The 17,486-nt window shown below is 40.7% G+C and overlaps 1 protein-coding gene across 1 annotated transcript in view; it reads left to right on the top strand.

Annotated features, from left to right (window-relative positions):
* The window catches only part of si:dkey-183j2.10 (probable glutamate receptor), a gene marked incomplete at its 5' end in the record, with an annotated part of 94,267 nt that overhangs the window by 23,950 nt on the left and 52,831 nt on the right, over nt 1–17,486 (top strand). The window contains one exon of the mRNA XM_066672330.1: nt 789–1,033. Within this exon, the coding sequence (XP_066528427.1) occupies nt 789–1,033 (245 nt within the window). The remainder of the gene's footprint in view (nt 1–788; nt 1,034–17,486) is intronic.

Raw genomic sequence — 17,486 nt, 5'->3', positions numbered from 1 at the left:
TCACTTTTGTGCAGGAACTAAGAGACTGATTTTTAGCTTTGTGGTATATAATGGTGTTTTTCCTCCCCATATGATCGGCTCTACTCGACACAGCTTGGTTCACTTAAAGATTGCCGTTTTTCCAGTAGCACAACTCCCCCACGAAATGGAGCTGGTGATAAAACCTGGTGGTAAAACCCCGCTGGTGAGCTGGTGGTAAAACCCCGTCTTTCACAGAAATCGCGGGCTTTGAAAACCACAACAACAGCGGCGGTAAATTTAGGCACTGTCAACTCATTGTGTATTTGCGTGCTGTTTTTTGTTTTTTGGACTGAACACGGGTCTGAATCCCAGTTCTCACAGATCAGTTTTCCTTGTCGCATGTTCGGCTTTCTCTGGATATTTTCATTGTCCATCTGCCCAAGGAGCATTTAAACCTCTTCAAAACACCTCAAGGTAAAGTTACGACCTGCTGTTGTGAGTCCGATAAAAATTAAATGTGAAATCTGCTGTTACTCAATAGATTTTAAAAGCGCCAGATTTTTGCTGGATTTGAATGAGCTCTGCATTTTGTGGTGATGGCCAATCAGTGCTCTGTAGGGTTTACACGTCGCGATTTAGTACCTAATTGACATTGTTGGAAAACGGCTCGAGCAGGGACTAAAAACGTACCTGGTTGCAAACATTAAACCAAAAAATGGATAAGGTAAATTCACGCAAATTAAGTTTTCACTAAATTATAATTTTAAACGAGTGACATATGGATGTATTTTGTTGGGGATTGTTGATGTGTTTGTGTATTTCTTCAGGTTCCCCAATGCTGAAGAACCTAAGTGTGGCCATTCTGCAGCTGAGTGAATCAGGAGAGCTGGCCTATTTGCACAGTAAGTGGTGGGCAAGCAGTTGCATAGCTCACAGTGCCAAGTCTGGGTCACTAAAAGCCCATGGCATGAAGGGAATCTTCTTGGTGCTTGCTGTGGACCTGGGCCTTGGGGTGCTGCTGGCTCTGCTGGAGCTCACCTCCAAAACATGCAACAGTGCCCAGGAGAAAAAGGTAGGAAGTTCCAAAATATTTCAGTCTTCAATTACTTTAAATTTAAGATTAGATTTTATGGACTTTTTTAATAATAAAATTGAGAATATTAGACAACAAACTCTAGCCACAGGATCAAATCCATCCTGGCTGCCACCCGATGTGAATGAAATAAAACATAATATAACTGTAAAAGAAAGACTTGAAACCTTTTACCCACTCCCACAATTAGAACTAGAGAAGATTATCACCTCCGCAAACTGTACAACTTGCACACTTGACGCAATTCCCACAAAGTTGCTCAAAGAAGTACTACCAGCTATTATTGATCCTCTTTTAACTATAGTAAACTCATCGCTTAGTCTGGGCCATGTACCCAAAGCTTTTAAACTAGCAGTTATTAAACCTATGATCAAGAAACCAAATCTTGATGCTAGTACACTGTCTAATTACAGGCCTATTTCTAATTTGCCATTTCTGTCTAAGATCTTAGAAAGAGCTGTGGCCCAACAACTTAGTTCATATCTACATAAGAATCATATATATGAAAAATTCCAATCTGGATTCAGGCAACATCATAGTACAGAGACAGCTCTAGTCAAGATAACAAATGATCTTCTTCTTGCCTCTGATCAAGGCCACGTATCCCTGTTGGTGCTTCTTGACCTAAGCGCAGCCTTCGATACAATAGACCACAATATTCTCATAGAAAGGTTAGAAAACATGGTTGGAATCACAGGGACAGCCCTATTATGGTTCAAATCTTACTTAACGGAACGTTATCAATTCGTAAAAGTAAACAATCTAACTTCAAATTATTCTAAAGTAAGATTTGGAATTCCACAAGGCTCTATTTTAGGACCATTATTATTTACATTATACATGTTACCACTAGGCACAGTTATAAGAAACCATGACATTAACTTTCACTGTTACGCAGACGACACACAATTGTATATTTCAGCCAAGCCCGATGACAAACACAGATTAAAGAAAATAGAGGACTGTGTAAAAGACGTGAAAGGCTGGATGTTGCGTAACTTCCTCCTTCTAAACAGCAACAAAACAGAGGTCCTGCTTTTGGGTCCAAAAGTGACAAGAAATAAATTATCAGATTTAATTTTAAATCTCGCTGACTTTCCAGTTAAACCTGGTTCAGCAGCAAAAAATCTTGGTGTCATAATTGACCCGGATTTATCATTTGATCAACACATAGGTAGTATCACTAGGACAGCTTTTTTACATCTTCGCAATATTGCTAAGATTAGAAATGCCTTATCCCTCCAGGACGCAGAAACATTAGTACATGCCTTTATTACTTCAAGGCTTGACTACTGTAACGCACTACTGTCAGGATGCACCAGCAGCAATTTAAGAAAACTTCAACTAGTTCAAAATGCTGCAGCTAGGGTCCTCACTAAAACTAGAAAATTTGAACATATCAGCCCAGTTTTATCATCACTTCATTGGCTGCCTGTTAAATTCCGCATTGACTACAAAATTTTGTTATTAACATATAAAGCTCTACATGGGCTTGCTCCTGAATATCTTCAAGATACAATTTCCTATTATGAGCCTCCACGTTCACTCAGATCACAGAATACTGGATTTTTAAATGTTCCCAGAATTCAGAAGGCCTCAGCTGGGGGAAGAGCCTTTTCTTATAAAGCCCCCCAACTCTGGAATGATCTTCCAAAAAATGTTCGGGACTCAGACACAGTCGCAATCTTCAAATGTAGGCTAAAAACTCATTTGTTTAGTTTATCATTTGGTAGCTAATGCTCCCCCATAGATAAAGGCGGCAGATCCGGGGGGTGCATGGACACAGGGAATTATAGTAAACTGAGACGCTGGTGCTGTCGTCCCGCCGCTTCTCGCGATCACTCAGGTTTGTTGACGGTGGAGCGGAGGGATGCCAGTGTTTCAGGATGCTCCCGTGTCTGTGTGTCCTCCTGGTTCTCTCCTTTTAGTTAATGCTGTCATAGTCAGATCTGCCGGAGTCATTAGCCACACTCTGGAAATTTTTATATTTTCTACTTTACAAACACAAAACAGTTCAAAACTAATTCCATCCCTTTACATCTTTCCGAGTAAACGACTGCCCACCTGTCTGTCTGGACACTGATGGATGACTGTCGAGATCCTCCTCCACGCTTCAGACCAGCTGCCCACGCTCCAGCAACCACCAAGTGCCTTGAAGCTGTCCCTACACTGAAGTTCTCATGGACTACTAACTATCATCACCAGTAGATTGACCAGAGGAGGATGGGTCACCCCTTGTGAGCCTTGGTTCCTCCCAAGGTTTCTTCCTCAGCTGGGGGAGTTTTTCCTTGCCACTGTCGCCCCTGGCTTGCTCACTTGAGGGTTTTACATTTGTCTTTACATTTCATGTCAAATCTTGTCTTACTGGAATTCTGTGAAGCTGCTTTGTGACAACATCAGTTGTGAAAAGCGCTATATAAATAAATTTGATTTGATTTGATTTGATTTAAATTGTCTAGAGGTAAAGTAAATCAAGGTGAACTTATCTTGAATATTTTCTGCTCATTAGAGCATTATCACTTAAAACATATTTTACACTTTTCAAATTCTATATTTTGTCCCCTCCATATACATTTTAAAGCCCTCTTCTTTCCTCTCCACATTTTCAAAGTTACCCTCTAGGTAACTGGTCTATAGGAAATATCTCTAGATATTGAGATGTGCAGATCTACTTTTACTCCCCAGATGTAATAACTAGAAATTTAAGCAATAATACACGAGATGGTGTGTGTCAGGAACGCGGGGCAGACTGACGGAGGCGGACACACTTGCTAAAACATAGTGACTTATTTGAAACATAAGATAACCAAACAAAAAGAGATTAGCATAACAGACAGAATACATAAACAAAGAAAGACTAACAGAGAGACTTGGACAGGATGACCTGGACAGAGGGGCTTAGACAGAGAGACGGAACTGGACTGACAGGGAACTGGACAAACAAACCTAGACAGAGCAGAACAGAAATCTAAACAGAGAGCGCTTAAACAGATTAAACCTAGACATAGAGATAGAAAGACAAACCTAGACAGAAAGAACTGAACAGAGCTAAACAGACTGAAACTAGACAGAGAACTAAACATGGAAGAGCTAAAGCAGACTAAACTTCAACACACCCAAACAGACGAGAGAAAAGAGATACAGAGACTGACTTGGAGGGCATGAGAAATAGACAAGACAGACAGAGAGAGAGACAGACCGGAGAGCACAAAACAAAGGTGGACAGAAACAGACAGACTGAAGAGCTGGGGGACAGGATGACCTGGACAGAGGGGCTTAGACAGAGAGACGGAACTGGACTGACAGGGAACTGGACAAACAAACCTAGACAGAGCAGAACAGAAATCTAAACAGAGAGCGCTTAAACAGATTAAACCTAGACATAGAGATAGAAAGACAAACCTAGACAGAAAGAACTGAACAGAGCTAAACAGACTGAAACTAGACAGAGAACTAAACATGGAAGAGCTAAAGCAGACTAAACTTCAACACACCCAAACAGACGAGAGAAAAGAGATACAGAGACTGACTTGGAGGGCATGAGAAATAGACAAGACAGACAGAGAGAGAGACAGACCGGAGAGCACAAAACAAAGGTGGACAGAAACAGACAGACTGAAGAGCAAACCAATGACAGAGGAAACTAAATGAATGACTGACAAGGGGAAGTGAGACAAGGGAACTTAAATACATAATGCAGACAAGTCACACCTGAGACAGATAACAAGGGGGACGGATTACAAATGACACTGACGAGGAGGAGGAACAAAGGCGGGACATGGGCGGAGACATGGACAATAACAAACAGAGTCATGTGCTAAGAAAGCACATGGCAGGGAAAACAGACAGGACAGAACAAGGGCGTGACAGTGTGTTATAAAGTGAAATATTGGCATTGGTGTGCTGCGGTCATAGATTATGCCAATTTCTTATGTTATAGCACCCCCGATAGCGGCGGACCACAGCTGGTCCACTGAGGGCAAAGTTGAAGGTTATGCAGTAAGATTAATGTCAAAAATAAACGTGTGCATGCTTATATACATTCGTACATAAATATTTAATTTGTACACAAAAGTCTGTGTTTTGTATGAATACAACTTCAAAAATATACGATTATAAAGACTTGCGCATACGACTTGAATTATTACAGGTACGACTTCTATATTACGAACACGAATTGGAAAGTGAGAAAACAATGTCAAAAATACGTCACTGGACTCACAGGCAAGATGCATAGAGCAGAAGGACAATCAATTCGATATAGCGCACATGCATGGTCTGCTGCGTCTTGTTTTGAACTGGTGGTAGAGGTGTCAAATGAAAGCTTATAGTGTCCTCTTGTTTAATATATTTTATATTTAATATTTAATAGATTATTTAATTAAATATATATTGTATAATTTTACGACTATATGGTATTTACCTGGATTGAAGTGTATTTACATATTAGAGGCCCATTTCAATGTTTTATTTTATTTTCATGTGGTAAGTGATGAATAAGGTGGAACAAGGAGAGTTGTAGACAGACAGATGGGAGCTTGTTAGTTTCAGAATAATCTCAGAAATTCAGTGATGCCAGGTTTATACATACAAGTTGTATAATCACAGATATATTTTAGCAGAGGTGATTTTTTTCTCCCCAAAATCAAGGATTACAAGAACACTTGACTGAATAATACTTTGTCAGTTCAAAATCCAAAGAACCAGCCAATTGTTTTGATGAATGATTTATAACTTTTGGATGACATTCATTTTTGTACAGATTATAAATTTCCATTCCCTCATTATGAGATTCCTCATTAGTTGTCCACATTTTACATAATAATACTGCTCCGATGGAAAGAGGATACTTGCAGCCTTCATATGAGACCTTCATATTGTATGGACACTTTTGAGTCGCCAATCCACTTACCAACATGTGTTTTTGGACTGTGGGAGGAAACCGGAGCACCCGGAGGAAACCCACGCGGACACGGGGAGAACACACCAACTCCTCACAGACAGTCACCCAGAGCGGGAATTGAACCCACAACCTCCAGGTCCCTGGAGCTGTGTGACTGTGACACTACCTGCTGCGCCGCCCATTAAAAAAAATAATAATCTAAAATATAACATATATTTTTCTGTGGTTGAATTGTAATGCCAGATAATAGAAACATTCCCATGTTCATTTACTATAATTAAAACTCTATGAGCAGGCATTCATATTCAGTTTCATGAAGTTTAATTTAAAGATGATTTTATAATCCATTTAAAATAAAATGTTACCCCCACCCCATGGAAAATTAAAATGTTAAAACTCAGTATACACACAAGTCTTTAATTTCACACAAAGTGATAATACATGCGTGTCCACAGAGTCTAAGAGTTTGGGACTTTTATTTTAACTGCAGAGAGCTGCTAAAGAACAGGTGATCGCTCAGACTGACTAATGAGGTGTAAAGGGTGCTTTAAGCCAGCCCACACTTCCTAATCAAAATAATGAACTGTATACAAAACACTGACTATATGCTTGCTCCTGTCTTTGTGTCTTAAAGTTGAAAATGAATCATTTTTTTTGTTTCTCCCATTCTCCATTTAGTCCAAGAACCAAACTAATAAAATGTACACAGACCCTGCTGCCACCACCAGTTCCAAACAAGGCGCAGCAGACCATGCATGCACATTATGCCACATCAATTGGCCTTCTGCTCTATGCATCTTGCCTGTGAGTCCAGTGACGAATTTTTGACAACGTTTTCTCATTTTTCAAATCGTGTTCGTAATCTAGAAGTCATATGCGTAAATCTTTATAATCATATATTTTTGAAGTTGTATTCGTACAAAACACACACACAACAGACTTTTGTGTACAAATTAAGTATTTATGTACTTAAGTATATGAGCATGCACAAATTTATTTTTGACAGTAATCTTACACCATAGAAGGTCCACTGGCGTTTTGCACAGCATTTTTTGGGTGATCAGGGGTGTTGTAGGTGGGGTGAAAAATAGGACTGAGTTACCAGGACCCCAAGTTGGGGGAGGGCCCTTTAGGAGTCAGGAAATATATTTTATTGTAAGTATTAATATAATTTAAAGATCACAATAATGTCTAATGTTTAATGTTTTAAAATTAAATGACATTAAATTAAATTAAATGTTGACGCTGAATTAAAATTATTTACAAATCTAATTTGTAAAGAATAAAAACATAACTTATTGAAGGAAAAAATAGTAAATTAGATTGTGAATGGAAAGGTGCTAAAATGTGGCATTTTGTCTAAAATTCTGTTCAGTCACAGGCAGGGGCTCAGCACCAAATTCTGGGCCCCCCTCAACCACCAAACATGTCCCCCGCGCAAAAAAAAAAAAAACCCAAAAAATATAAAAAACAAGAGTGCGGCATCTTTTGTCTGTGTCATTAACAAACTCAGTAGAGTGAAGAGGTAACTTCGTAGCTTTATTGCTGTACACAAACCTTACAGCGTCACCGAGAAGGGTATCTCTGCAGGCTGGAGGCAGCTCCAAGTGGGCGGTACAGCTCCAAGTGAGTGTGGAAGATCATTTTAAGCACGACTCAAGCACGCTGGCTTCAAGATATGTAGTTGGCTTAAAGGCTCTGGAGATGACCCAGAGGCTAAAGAACCCTTCTTATTTGTTTTTGAAAACAGGGGTGATATGGAGCTGTTTCTAAAAGCTTGTGTTGATGAGCAGGGTCTCAGGGTCAATGCGATGCTTGTGGTTACACCATGCCCCTCACCCCAGAATTTTTAAGGCATGTAAACTGGACCTACCCCTGGAGCCAGGCCTGGGGGTAGTGTCCGACGGCGAGCGCCTGGTGGCCGGGCAGTCCACGTAACCCGGCTGGAAATGGCAACATGGGAGGATCATGTGGGCTCACCACCCGCAAGATCCAGAGTAGGGGTGCGGTGCAATGCCCATCGGGCACAGAGCGGGGGCGAAGGGGCCCCTGGCGTCATGGAACTTGTCAGCGGAAACTGGTTCTTGGTACGTGGGACATAACCTCACTGGGGAGGAAAGAGCCAGAGCTGGTGCGTGAGGTTGAGAGATACCAGCTAGATATAGTTGGGCTCACCTCTACACACAGTGTAGGCTCTGGAACCAAACTCCTCGATAGGGGTTGGTCTCTCTCCTACTCAGGAGTTGCACAGGGTGAGAGGTGCCGGGCGGGTGTGGGGATACTCACAAGTCCCCGGCTGGCGCCTGTACAGCTGGAGTTTGTCCCAGTAAACGAGAGGGTCGCCTCAATGCGGCTCCGGCTTGCGGAGAGGAAAACTTTGACTGTTGTGTGTGCGTATGCACCGAACAGCAGCTCAGAGTATTCGGGCCTTCTTGGAGGCAGTGATTGGAGTTCTAGAGGGGATTCCATGCACTGACTCTATTGTTTTACTGGGGGACTTCAATGCTCATGTTGGCAATGACTGGGAAACCTGGAGAGGAGTGATTGGGAGGAACGGACTGCCTGATCTAAACCCGAGTGGTGTGATGTTGTTGGACTTCTGTGCTAGCCATGGTTTGTCCATAATGAACACCATGTTCGAACATAAGATTGCTCATAAGTGTACTTGGTACCAGAGCACTCTGGGCCAAAGGTCAATGATCGACTTTGTGGTTGTGTCTTCTGACCTGAGGTCGTATGTTTTGGACACTCGGGTAAAGAGAGGGGCTGAGCTGTCAACCGATCACCATCTGGTGGTGAGTTGGATCCGATGGCGGGGAAAGCTGCCGGACAGATTTGGTAAACCCAAACGTATAGTGAGGGTGTGCTGGGAAAAGCTAGCAGATGACTCTGTCCGGATGGATTTCAACTCTCACCTCCGAGAGAACTTCTCATATGTTCCGGAGGAGGTAGGGGGAATGGAGTCTGAATGGCCACTTTTCCGGACCTCCATCGTGGAAGCGGCTGCATGTAGCTGTGGTCAAAAGCTTGTCGGTGCCTGTTATGGCGGCAACCCAAGAACCCGTTGGTGGACACCGGGGGTGAGGGAAGCTGTCAAGCGGAAGAAGGAGGCTTTTCGAGATTGGCTAGCTCGGGGAACTTCCGATTCTGCGGATGGGTACCAGCAGGCGAAAAAGGCTGCAGCTGTGGCAGTTGCTGAAGCAAAATCCAGAGCATGGGAGTTGTTTGGAGAGGACATGGAGAATGACTTCTGGGCGGCCTCAAAGAGGTTCTGGAAAACACTCCGACAGCTCAGGAGGGGGAGGGGGGACACCGTCCAAGCTGTGCTCAGCAAGGATGGTGAAACTCTGAACTCGACTGAGCGTATTGTTGGGCGTTGGAAGGAGCACTTTGAGGAACTCCTTAACCCGAGAGAAATGCCTCCTGTGCAGGAGGTAGGGCCAGAAGTGTCTGGGGGGTCAGATTCGATTTCCTTGGCTGAAGTCACTGAGGTGGTGAAAAAGCTTTGCAGTGGCAAAGCTCAAGGAGTGGATGAGATTCGCCCAGAGTTACTGAAGGCACTCGATACTGTGGGGCTGTCTTGGATGACACGCCTATACAATATTGCATGGACCTCCGGAACGGTGCCTTTGGATTGGCAAACCGGGGTGGTGGTTCCTATTTTCAAAAAAGGGGACCGGAGAAAGTGTGCCAATTATCGTGGCATTACACTTCTCAGCCTCCCGGGGAAAGTCTATACTAAGGTGCTGGAAAGGAGAATCCGTCTGATAGTCGAACCTAGGATTTTGGAGGAACAATGCGGATTTCATTCTGGCCGTGGAACTATGGACCAACTATTTACTTTTTCACAGATGATTGAGGGGGCGTGGGAATTTGCCACTCCACTCTACACATGCTTTGTGGATTTAGAGAAGGCATATGACCATGTTCCCCGAGAGGCTATTCCTCACGGAGGCCTCCAGCGTTCACTTGAGCAGTTTGCAGCCGAGTGTGAAGCGGTTGGTATGCGGATTAGCACCTCCAAGTCTGAGGCCATGGTTATCTCCCAGAAACAGATGGCATGCTCCCTTCAGGTAAGGGGTGAGAACCTGCCCCAAGTGAAGGAGTTCAAGTATCTCGGGTTCTTGTTCATGAGTGATGGGAAGAGGGATGGTGTGATTGACCGTAGGATAGGTGCAGTGTCTGCAGTAATGCGGTCACTGTACCGCACCGTTGTGGTGAGGAGAGAGCTGAGCCATAAAGCAAAGCTCTCAATTTACCGGTCAGTCTACGTCCCCACTCTCACCTATGGTCATGAGCTCCGAAAGAACAAGATCGCGGATACAAGTGGCCGAAATGAGCTTTCTCCGACGGGTCACTGGGCGTACTCTCCGTGATCGGGTGAGGAGCTCAGTGACTAGGGAGGAGCTCGGAGTAGAGTCGCTGCTCCTTTGCATTGAGAGAAGTCAGTTGAGGTGGTTTGGGCATGTGATCAGGATGCCTCCTGGATGCCTCCCACTGGAGGTATACCAGGCATGTCCAACTGGAAGGTGGCCCCGGGGTAGACCCAGGACACGCTGGAGGGATTATATCTCCTGGCTGTCCTGGGAACGCCTTGGGATCCCCCAGGTGGAATTGGTGGATGTTGCAAGGGACAGAGACGTCTGGGCTTCTTTGCTCGCCCTGTTGCCACCGCGACCCTGAAATGGAAAAGCGGAAAAGAAAATGTATGTATGTATGTATGAAACAGAATAAATTAACTATATAAAAATTAATTGACAGCCCTTCGGGCGGCACGGTGGTGCGGCAGGGAACCTGGAGGCTGTGCATTTGAGCCATACTCCATGTGACTGTCTGTGAGGAGTTGATAGGTGGATTGGTGACTCAGTGTGTGTGTGTGTGTGTGTGTGTGTGTGTGTCGCCCTGTGAGGGACTGGTGTGTTCCTGCCTTGCACCCAGTCATTCCGGTTAGGCTCCGGACGGGACCTGAATTGGAAAAGCAGTTTCAGACAATGAATGAATCGATAGTTCTTCTACAAATTCACATGCACAATCCAGGTAAGAAGAAAGGGAGGCTTTCTGACAGTCTAAGCCATTCTGATCCTATTCTACCTGTTCAAACAAACTTGATTCAACTAATTTTGTGGGTAGGCTGTTCCAGGACCTGGTTCTGATGCCAAATCAAATCATGTGTGATCATCTGAACGCAAAGAGTAATACAACAAGGACATACTTCTATAAAGAATCATTTAAAACCACACAAAGGAACTAGATGAAGTACAGTGAATTTCTCTGAATATCTATTTATATTCGTAGTTTTAAGTTGAGCTAAATTTCCTGAAAGGTTGCACCACTATCTTGGAATTCATTATACCATAACTAAATTACAGTGAATTTCCATCTTATTAAGTTCACCTAACTTGTAGCTACATGCACTTACTCTATTGTCATATACACCCACTATGACTGAAAGGTCATGGTAGGTTTGCTGAATATTATGATTATTTGCAAATAATTAGCACCATTTCTCCCATGTCCATTAATGGAAAGGAGCTGCTTTAAATTTTTATTTGAATATTGGGCCATTTTCTACAGTGTTACTTAGGGGTTTACACATTTAAACTAATTATAATCCAATACTCTGCTGAGTACAAAACAAATAATACAGTCCTATAATATCCTGTAATCAAATTAAAATAATGATTGTAGACATGAGAGAAAATGAACAGGTGTTGTGGCCAATTCAGTTCGGCTTCCGTAGATGTAGCACTCGGTCGCGCGCAGGGTGATTTCTTGAATGCGTGTTCTCGCAGACTCAAGAAATATGAACTGGATGGGGAACTGAATCGGCCACAACACCTGTTCGTCGTTGGGTGAAAACGTCCAGGCAAAGCACTGGCCTCATTGCTAGGTTACATGTATTTTGCGGTGTGATATCTGAACAGTGGCATTATTGTGTAATATTATGTTGTACAATATGTGTTTTATGACTTTGACATGTATGATATAGGTGAGTAAATATTTAACTACTTAATGTAATAATCTCATCAAAACTTTACAGCCTCTTTCTGACAATATTATTTATTGCAGTAATGGTTGGCACACCACTGACTAGATCACACCGCTGTCACGCCATCTGCACTTCGCGAAAACGCAGTCACGCCATCTACACTAGGATTTCCTGTGCGCGTCTACATCACGGTTTACGGTAGAACGTGTGCGAGCGAGTGGGGGGACTCGCAGAAAAGCGCAGATATTGAAAATTCATAAGAAATGGAATTTAAAACCTAATTCAATACAGTTAATATTAAAAACAGGCCTGATTGGCTAAAAGAACGGTTTGCAACCCTTAAAAAGTCGATAAAGATCCATAAAAAATGGAGGGAATACAGTTTCACTGAAATTAAAATTAAAAATCAAATTGTTACCAGAAAATCTCACTGTTCTATTGAAAAACATGTCCTCAGGTACACAGGGTATAATATTTATGTGTATTTACTGTAAGAATTAGAAGTAATAGGCTTGAAAAAAAACTCAGATATTAAATTCCATAAAATGGTTAAATCAAACTGTTACCAGACCACTCCACTGCATTCTTGAAGAGCATGTTCTCATGTACTCAGGGTATAATTTTCATACATTTTTACTGTAGGAATTTGAAGTAATATTATTTGATGATGTTTAATTTACATATATGGACAATTTTGAGTTCTATTAAAGGGTTAAATTAAACTGTTACCAAACCACTCCACAGCAGCCTTGAAGAACATGTTCTAGAGTACCCAGAGAATAATAGTCATACATTTTTACTGTAGGAATTTGGAGTAATATCATTTCAAACTCATAAATATGCTGTTTAATTTACAAATATTGCAAAATTGTGAGAGCTATAATTTTCATACATTTGTACTGTAGGAATTTGGAGTAATATTATTTCAAAACTCATTAAAATTATGTTGAATTTACATATATGGCAATTTTTGAGTGCTATTAAAGGGTTAAATCATACTGTTACTAGACCATTCCAATGCAGCCTTGAAGAACATGTTCTAGAGTACCCAGATTATACTTTTCATACATACATTTTTACTGTAGGAATTTGGAGTAATAGCATTACAAACTTCATAAGAATAACAACACAATTCCACAAATTGCAGAATGCTGAAGGCCATAAAATGGATAAATCAAACTGTTACCAGACCACTCCACTGCAGTCTTGAAGAGCATGTTCTCAGGTACCCAGAGAATAATTTTTATACATTTTTACTGTAGGAATTTGGAGAAATATCATTTCAAACTTATAAAAATGATGTTTAATTTACATATATGGCAAAATTGTGAGTCCTATTAAAGGATTAAATCAAACTGTTACCAAACCATTCCACTGCAGCCTTGAAAAAAATGTTTCAAGGTACCCAGAGAATAATTGTCGTACATTTTTACTGTAGGAATTTGGAGTAATATTATTTCAAATCTCATAAAAATTTTGTTTAATTTGCATATATGGCAAAATTGTGCGTCCTATTAAAGGGTTAAATCAAACTGCTACCAGACCACTCCACTGCAGCCTTAAAGAATATGTTCTCAGGTACTCAGAGAATAATTTTTATACATTTTTACTGTAAGAATTTGGAGTAAGAGCATTTCAAATTTCAGTAAAATTTGTTTAATTTGCCAATATTGCAAAATTGTGAGAGCTATTAAAGGGTTAAATCAAACTGTTACCAAACCATTCCACTGCAGCCTTGAAGGACATCATCTCAGGTACCCAGAGAATAATTTTCATACATTTTTACTGTAGGAAGTTGGAGTAATATTATTTCAAATCTCATATAAATGGTGCTTAATTTACATATTTGGCCAATTCTGAGTGCTATTAAAGGGTTAAATCAAACTGTTACCAGACCATTCCACTGCAGCCTTAAAGAACATGTTCTAGAGTACCCAGATTATAATGTTCATACATTTGTACTGTAAGAATGTGGAGTAATAGCATAACAAACTTCATTAGAATAACAACACAATTCCACAAATTGCAGAATGCTGAAGGCCATAAAATGGTTAAATCAAAGTTACCAGACCACTCCACTGCAGCCTTGAAGAACATGTTCTAGAGTACCCAGGGTACAATTGTCATACATTTTTACTGTAGGAATTTGGAGTAATAGCATTTCAAATTTCAGTAAAAATTGTTTAATTTGCAAATATTGCAAAATTCTGAGAGCTATTAAAGGGTTAAATCAAACTGTTACCAAACCACTCAACTGCAGCCTTGAAGAACATGTTCTAGAGTACCCAGGGTACAATCGTCATACATTTTTACTGTAGGAATTTGGAGTAATAGCATTGCAAAATTCACTAAAATATTATGTTTAATTTGCACATATTGCTAATAATGGGTTAAATCAAAATGTTACCAGATAATTTACCAGAAACTGTCCAATTGTACATGTAGATCTCTGTTATTGGGAGTGGCCTGTAAGCTACATAGTAATAAAAGTGCAACACTTTTTTGTTAAAGTTCAGATCCTTAGGATTCAGCTGATACCATTCTTACGACCCAGTCTAGGGTTGGGCCGTAACAGAATGAGGTGATGTGTTGGATTAATATATGTGAAGGGAATAACTGTAACAGATGTAAATGGTGAAACAAAAAGGACACAAACGGAAACACAATGAATAATGAATAGGATATATATTGTAAATGTGATATGTACAATGAAACCAAAAACCAGTGAACTTCAGAATGGCCTTTAGCCGACAAAAACAACAAACACCCCTCCTAACTGACCCACAAACAGCTCTAACTTACCTAAGTGTAAACAAAAGGAAACAAAAGACAACACCTTACCTTCCTCCCTGTCTATCCACAAAAACACACACAAAACCCACTCCCAAAACAAACGGCAGCCAACCCTACTCTGGGGAAATATATACACAGTGTTACAATAATTTACAAAAGATAGATCTAGCATCAGTATTCAAAAAGGGCAAAAACAAACTCGTAGTCGAAGTAGGAATGGATCAAAGTCAAAACCAGGCAAACAGAATTCAAGATACACAATACAAATCACAGCACAAAACAAAGCTCCCTAACATCGTACACAGACACGTATTTATGACTCCCGCCGAGATGACGTAGACGAAGTGATGACAGACAACACATGGACTGGATGGTGGACTGGATGGTGGATGATGAACAAACACACGAACTGGAACTTGGAATAAACTCTAGACAGGTGAACAAACATGGACTGGAACAGATTGCAGAACCTATAAATTTACAGAGATAGTGTGAGAGAGAGAACACACACACACATACACAGTGCAGCGTAACACCATACATGTTAGGTAAATATCCACATAGGAGTACATGCTTAAATCTTTCTGTATGTGCTTTCATGGCTGATCTAAAAATATGGGAAAGTAGTCATTTCTCACCAGCAGATGGCAGTCTAAGACTATACATTGTGCTGTTGAACTACAGTGGCTCTGAGACATTATGCAAAATGCAATGTGGAGCAAAGACCATAAGGCCCAGACGCTATAGCAAAGGGAAAATCATTGAGGTCTATATCTCCTACACCGTAAGGCCTAGTGATGAAATCTTTTTGTCCCTTATTCCTTGGCTTAAGACAAACTAATTTGCTGTTGGATCATAAAGCTCAGCCCACTTAGATTTCGAGCTAATTTGCATAATTTGCAAAACATACTTTTGTCAATAAGTCTGTGAATTTTTGACCAACTCCCTTGAGCTTGGTGCCAAAATGTTCACATGAGTCTGACCCTAGGTAATTATAGAATGAATTGACATTTTGATTTATGATGGCCGCCATATGCAAATGAACCTCTTCAGCTTATCACAGGTTTTACTTGAACATCTCTAATTCCTTCATACTTTGCTCAAATGGGTTCAAATTTCAGATTCTACTTATAGAAATGCTTTTAAAGGTAGCATGTCAGCGATGTAGGCCTTTTGCTTCCAAACAGGCCTGTTAAGCGAGAACCCCGTTAATTGCCGCTTGCGGCTATATTTATTCTTTTTCTCCTGTAAAAGTCATTGTGCGGAAGAGACCGTAGATCGTACAGACTCCCCATTTGGAGGGTAGATGTAGTTTGTGTGCATCTCGGAGGACCACAAAAATTACACTGATTGGCCTAATGGTGGCGCTATAGCGATGTGAAATGCGTTTAGGTGCATATCTCCTACACCGTGAGGCGTAGAGACAAAATCTTTTTTACCCTGATTCCTTGGGTCCTGACAAATCAAAAACGGGTTAGTCAAAATTTCATTTTCCCCACGTTATTATCGTGCTAATTTGCATAATTTGCAAAACTTGCTTTTGCGAACTAGTCCGGGGATGTTTGTCCAATTTTCTTGAGCTTGGTGCCAAACTGTTCGCAGAAGTCTGATGGTTAATAATTATCAAAAAAAGTTGAAATTTCGATTCAATATGGCCGCCATATGCAAATGAACCTCTTCAGCTTATCGTATGTTTTACTTAAAAATTTTTAACAATTTTATACTTTACTCAAATGTGTTCAAATTTCATATACTACTTCCAGATATGATTCTGAGGTAGCATGTCAAAGGAGGAGCCAATATTCATATAGGGGGTGCTGCAAATGCTACAAGTTTATATCTCAGCATCCGCAAGGCAGATCGGACCGCTGTTTGGCATGCTGCTTCTGTGGGCAAGGCTATAAGTGGAAAATTAAGGACAATTTGATTCGGATAAAATTGTGATCGTCATTGGCCAATCAGATGTCAGCAGCTGTTTGACAACTTAACAAGGTCCAATCATCATGGGATTTAAATGGTATGTCCTTGGTGGCACTTCCTAAGTGCATAAAAAGTTTCGTAACGATAGCCACTAGAGGACGCTATATCAAGAGAATATGATATATCTCAGAGAAAATTAAGCGTATCGACACGCAGTTTACTTCTCTCCATACTCTGCAGAGGGCCTCATAACTTTGTAGTTGTAAGTGTTGTCAAAAAATGCATCGTATTTTCTCAATCGCCAGTTGTTTAAAATTTAATATTTTCAAACTAGTCCGTGGAATTTCGCTGTATTCTCAAACAATTGACCTTGTTAGAATCTACAGAGTCTGTAGGTGAATAATTATCAAAAAAAGTTCAACATTTGGACAAACTTTTGTTGTAATACATCAATTAATCGAAGTGTGTGGAGCTTTAAACATTCTTTCAGCTGTAACTCAAACAAATTAAGCCCAATCAAGACCAAATTTGACAAACCTATGTAGGGCCTTACTATGAAGAAGCATATACAATATAACTCCAATCCAGTAAAAGGGGGCACTACAATTGGACAATAACTGATTAAATGAGCTTTTTTTGTGTTATAGCGCATTATATACAACATTTTATTCATAATTACTATAGGCCAGGTCTTTAGGATTCCACTGATACCACATATGTCCATGTTAGGAAAATATCCATAGAGTAGTACTCCCTTAAACAGTTCTAACATGAAAGACTGTAACTGCTTAGCAACACTATGTTAGAGTAGTAAATTCTTTCACCAC

The sequence above is a fragment of the Hoplias malabaricus genome, chromosome 5 (assembly GCF_029633855.1).
Source record: "Hoplias malabaricus isolate fHopMal1 chromosome 5, fHopMal1.hap1, whole genome shotgun sequence".
In the NCBI taxonomy this organism is placed as follows: Eukaryota; Metazoa; Chordata; class Actinopteri; order Characiformes; family Erythrinidae; genus Hoplias; species Hoplias malabaricus.
This window is presented reverse-complemented; position numbering and strand designations above follow the sequence as displayed.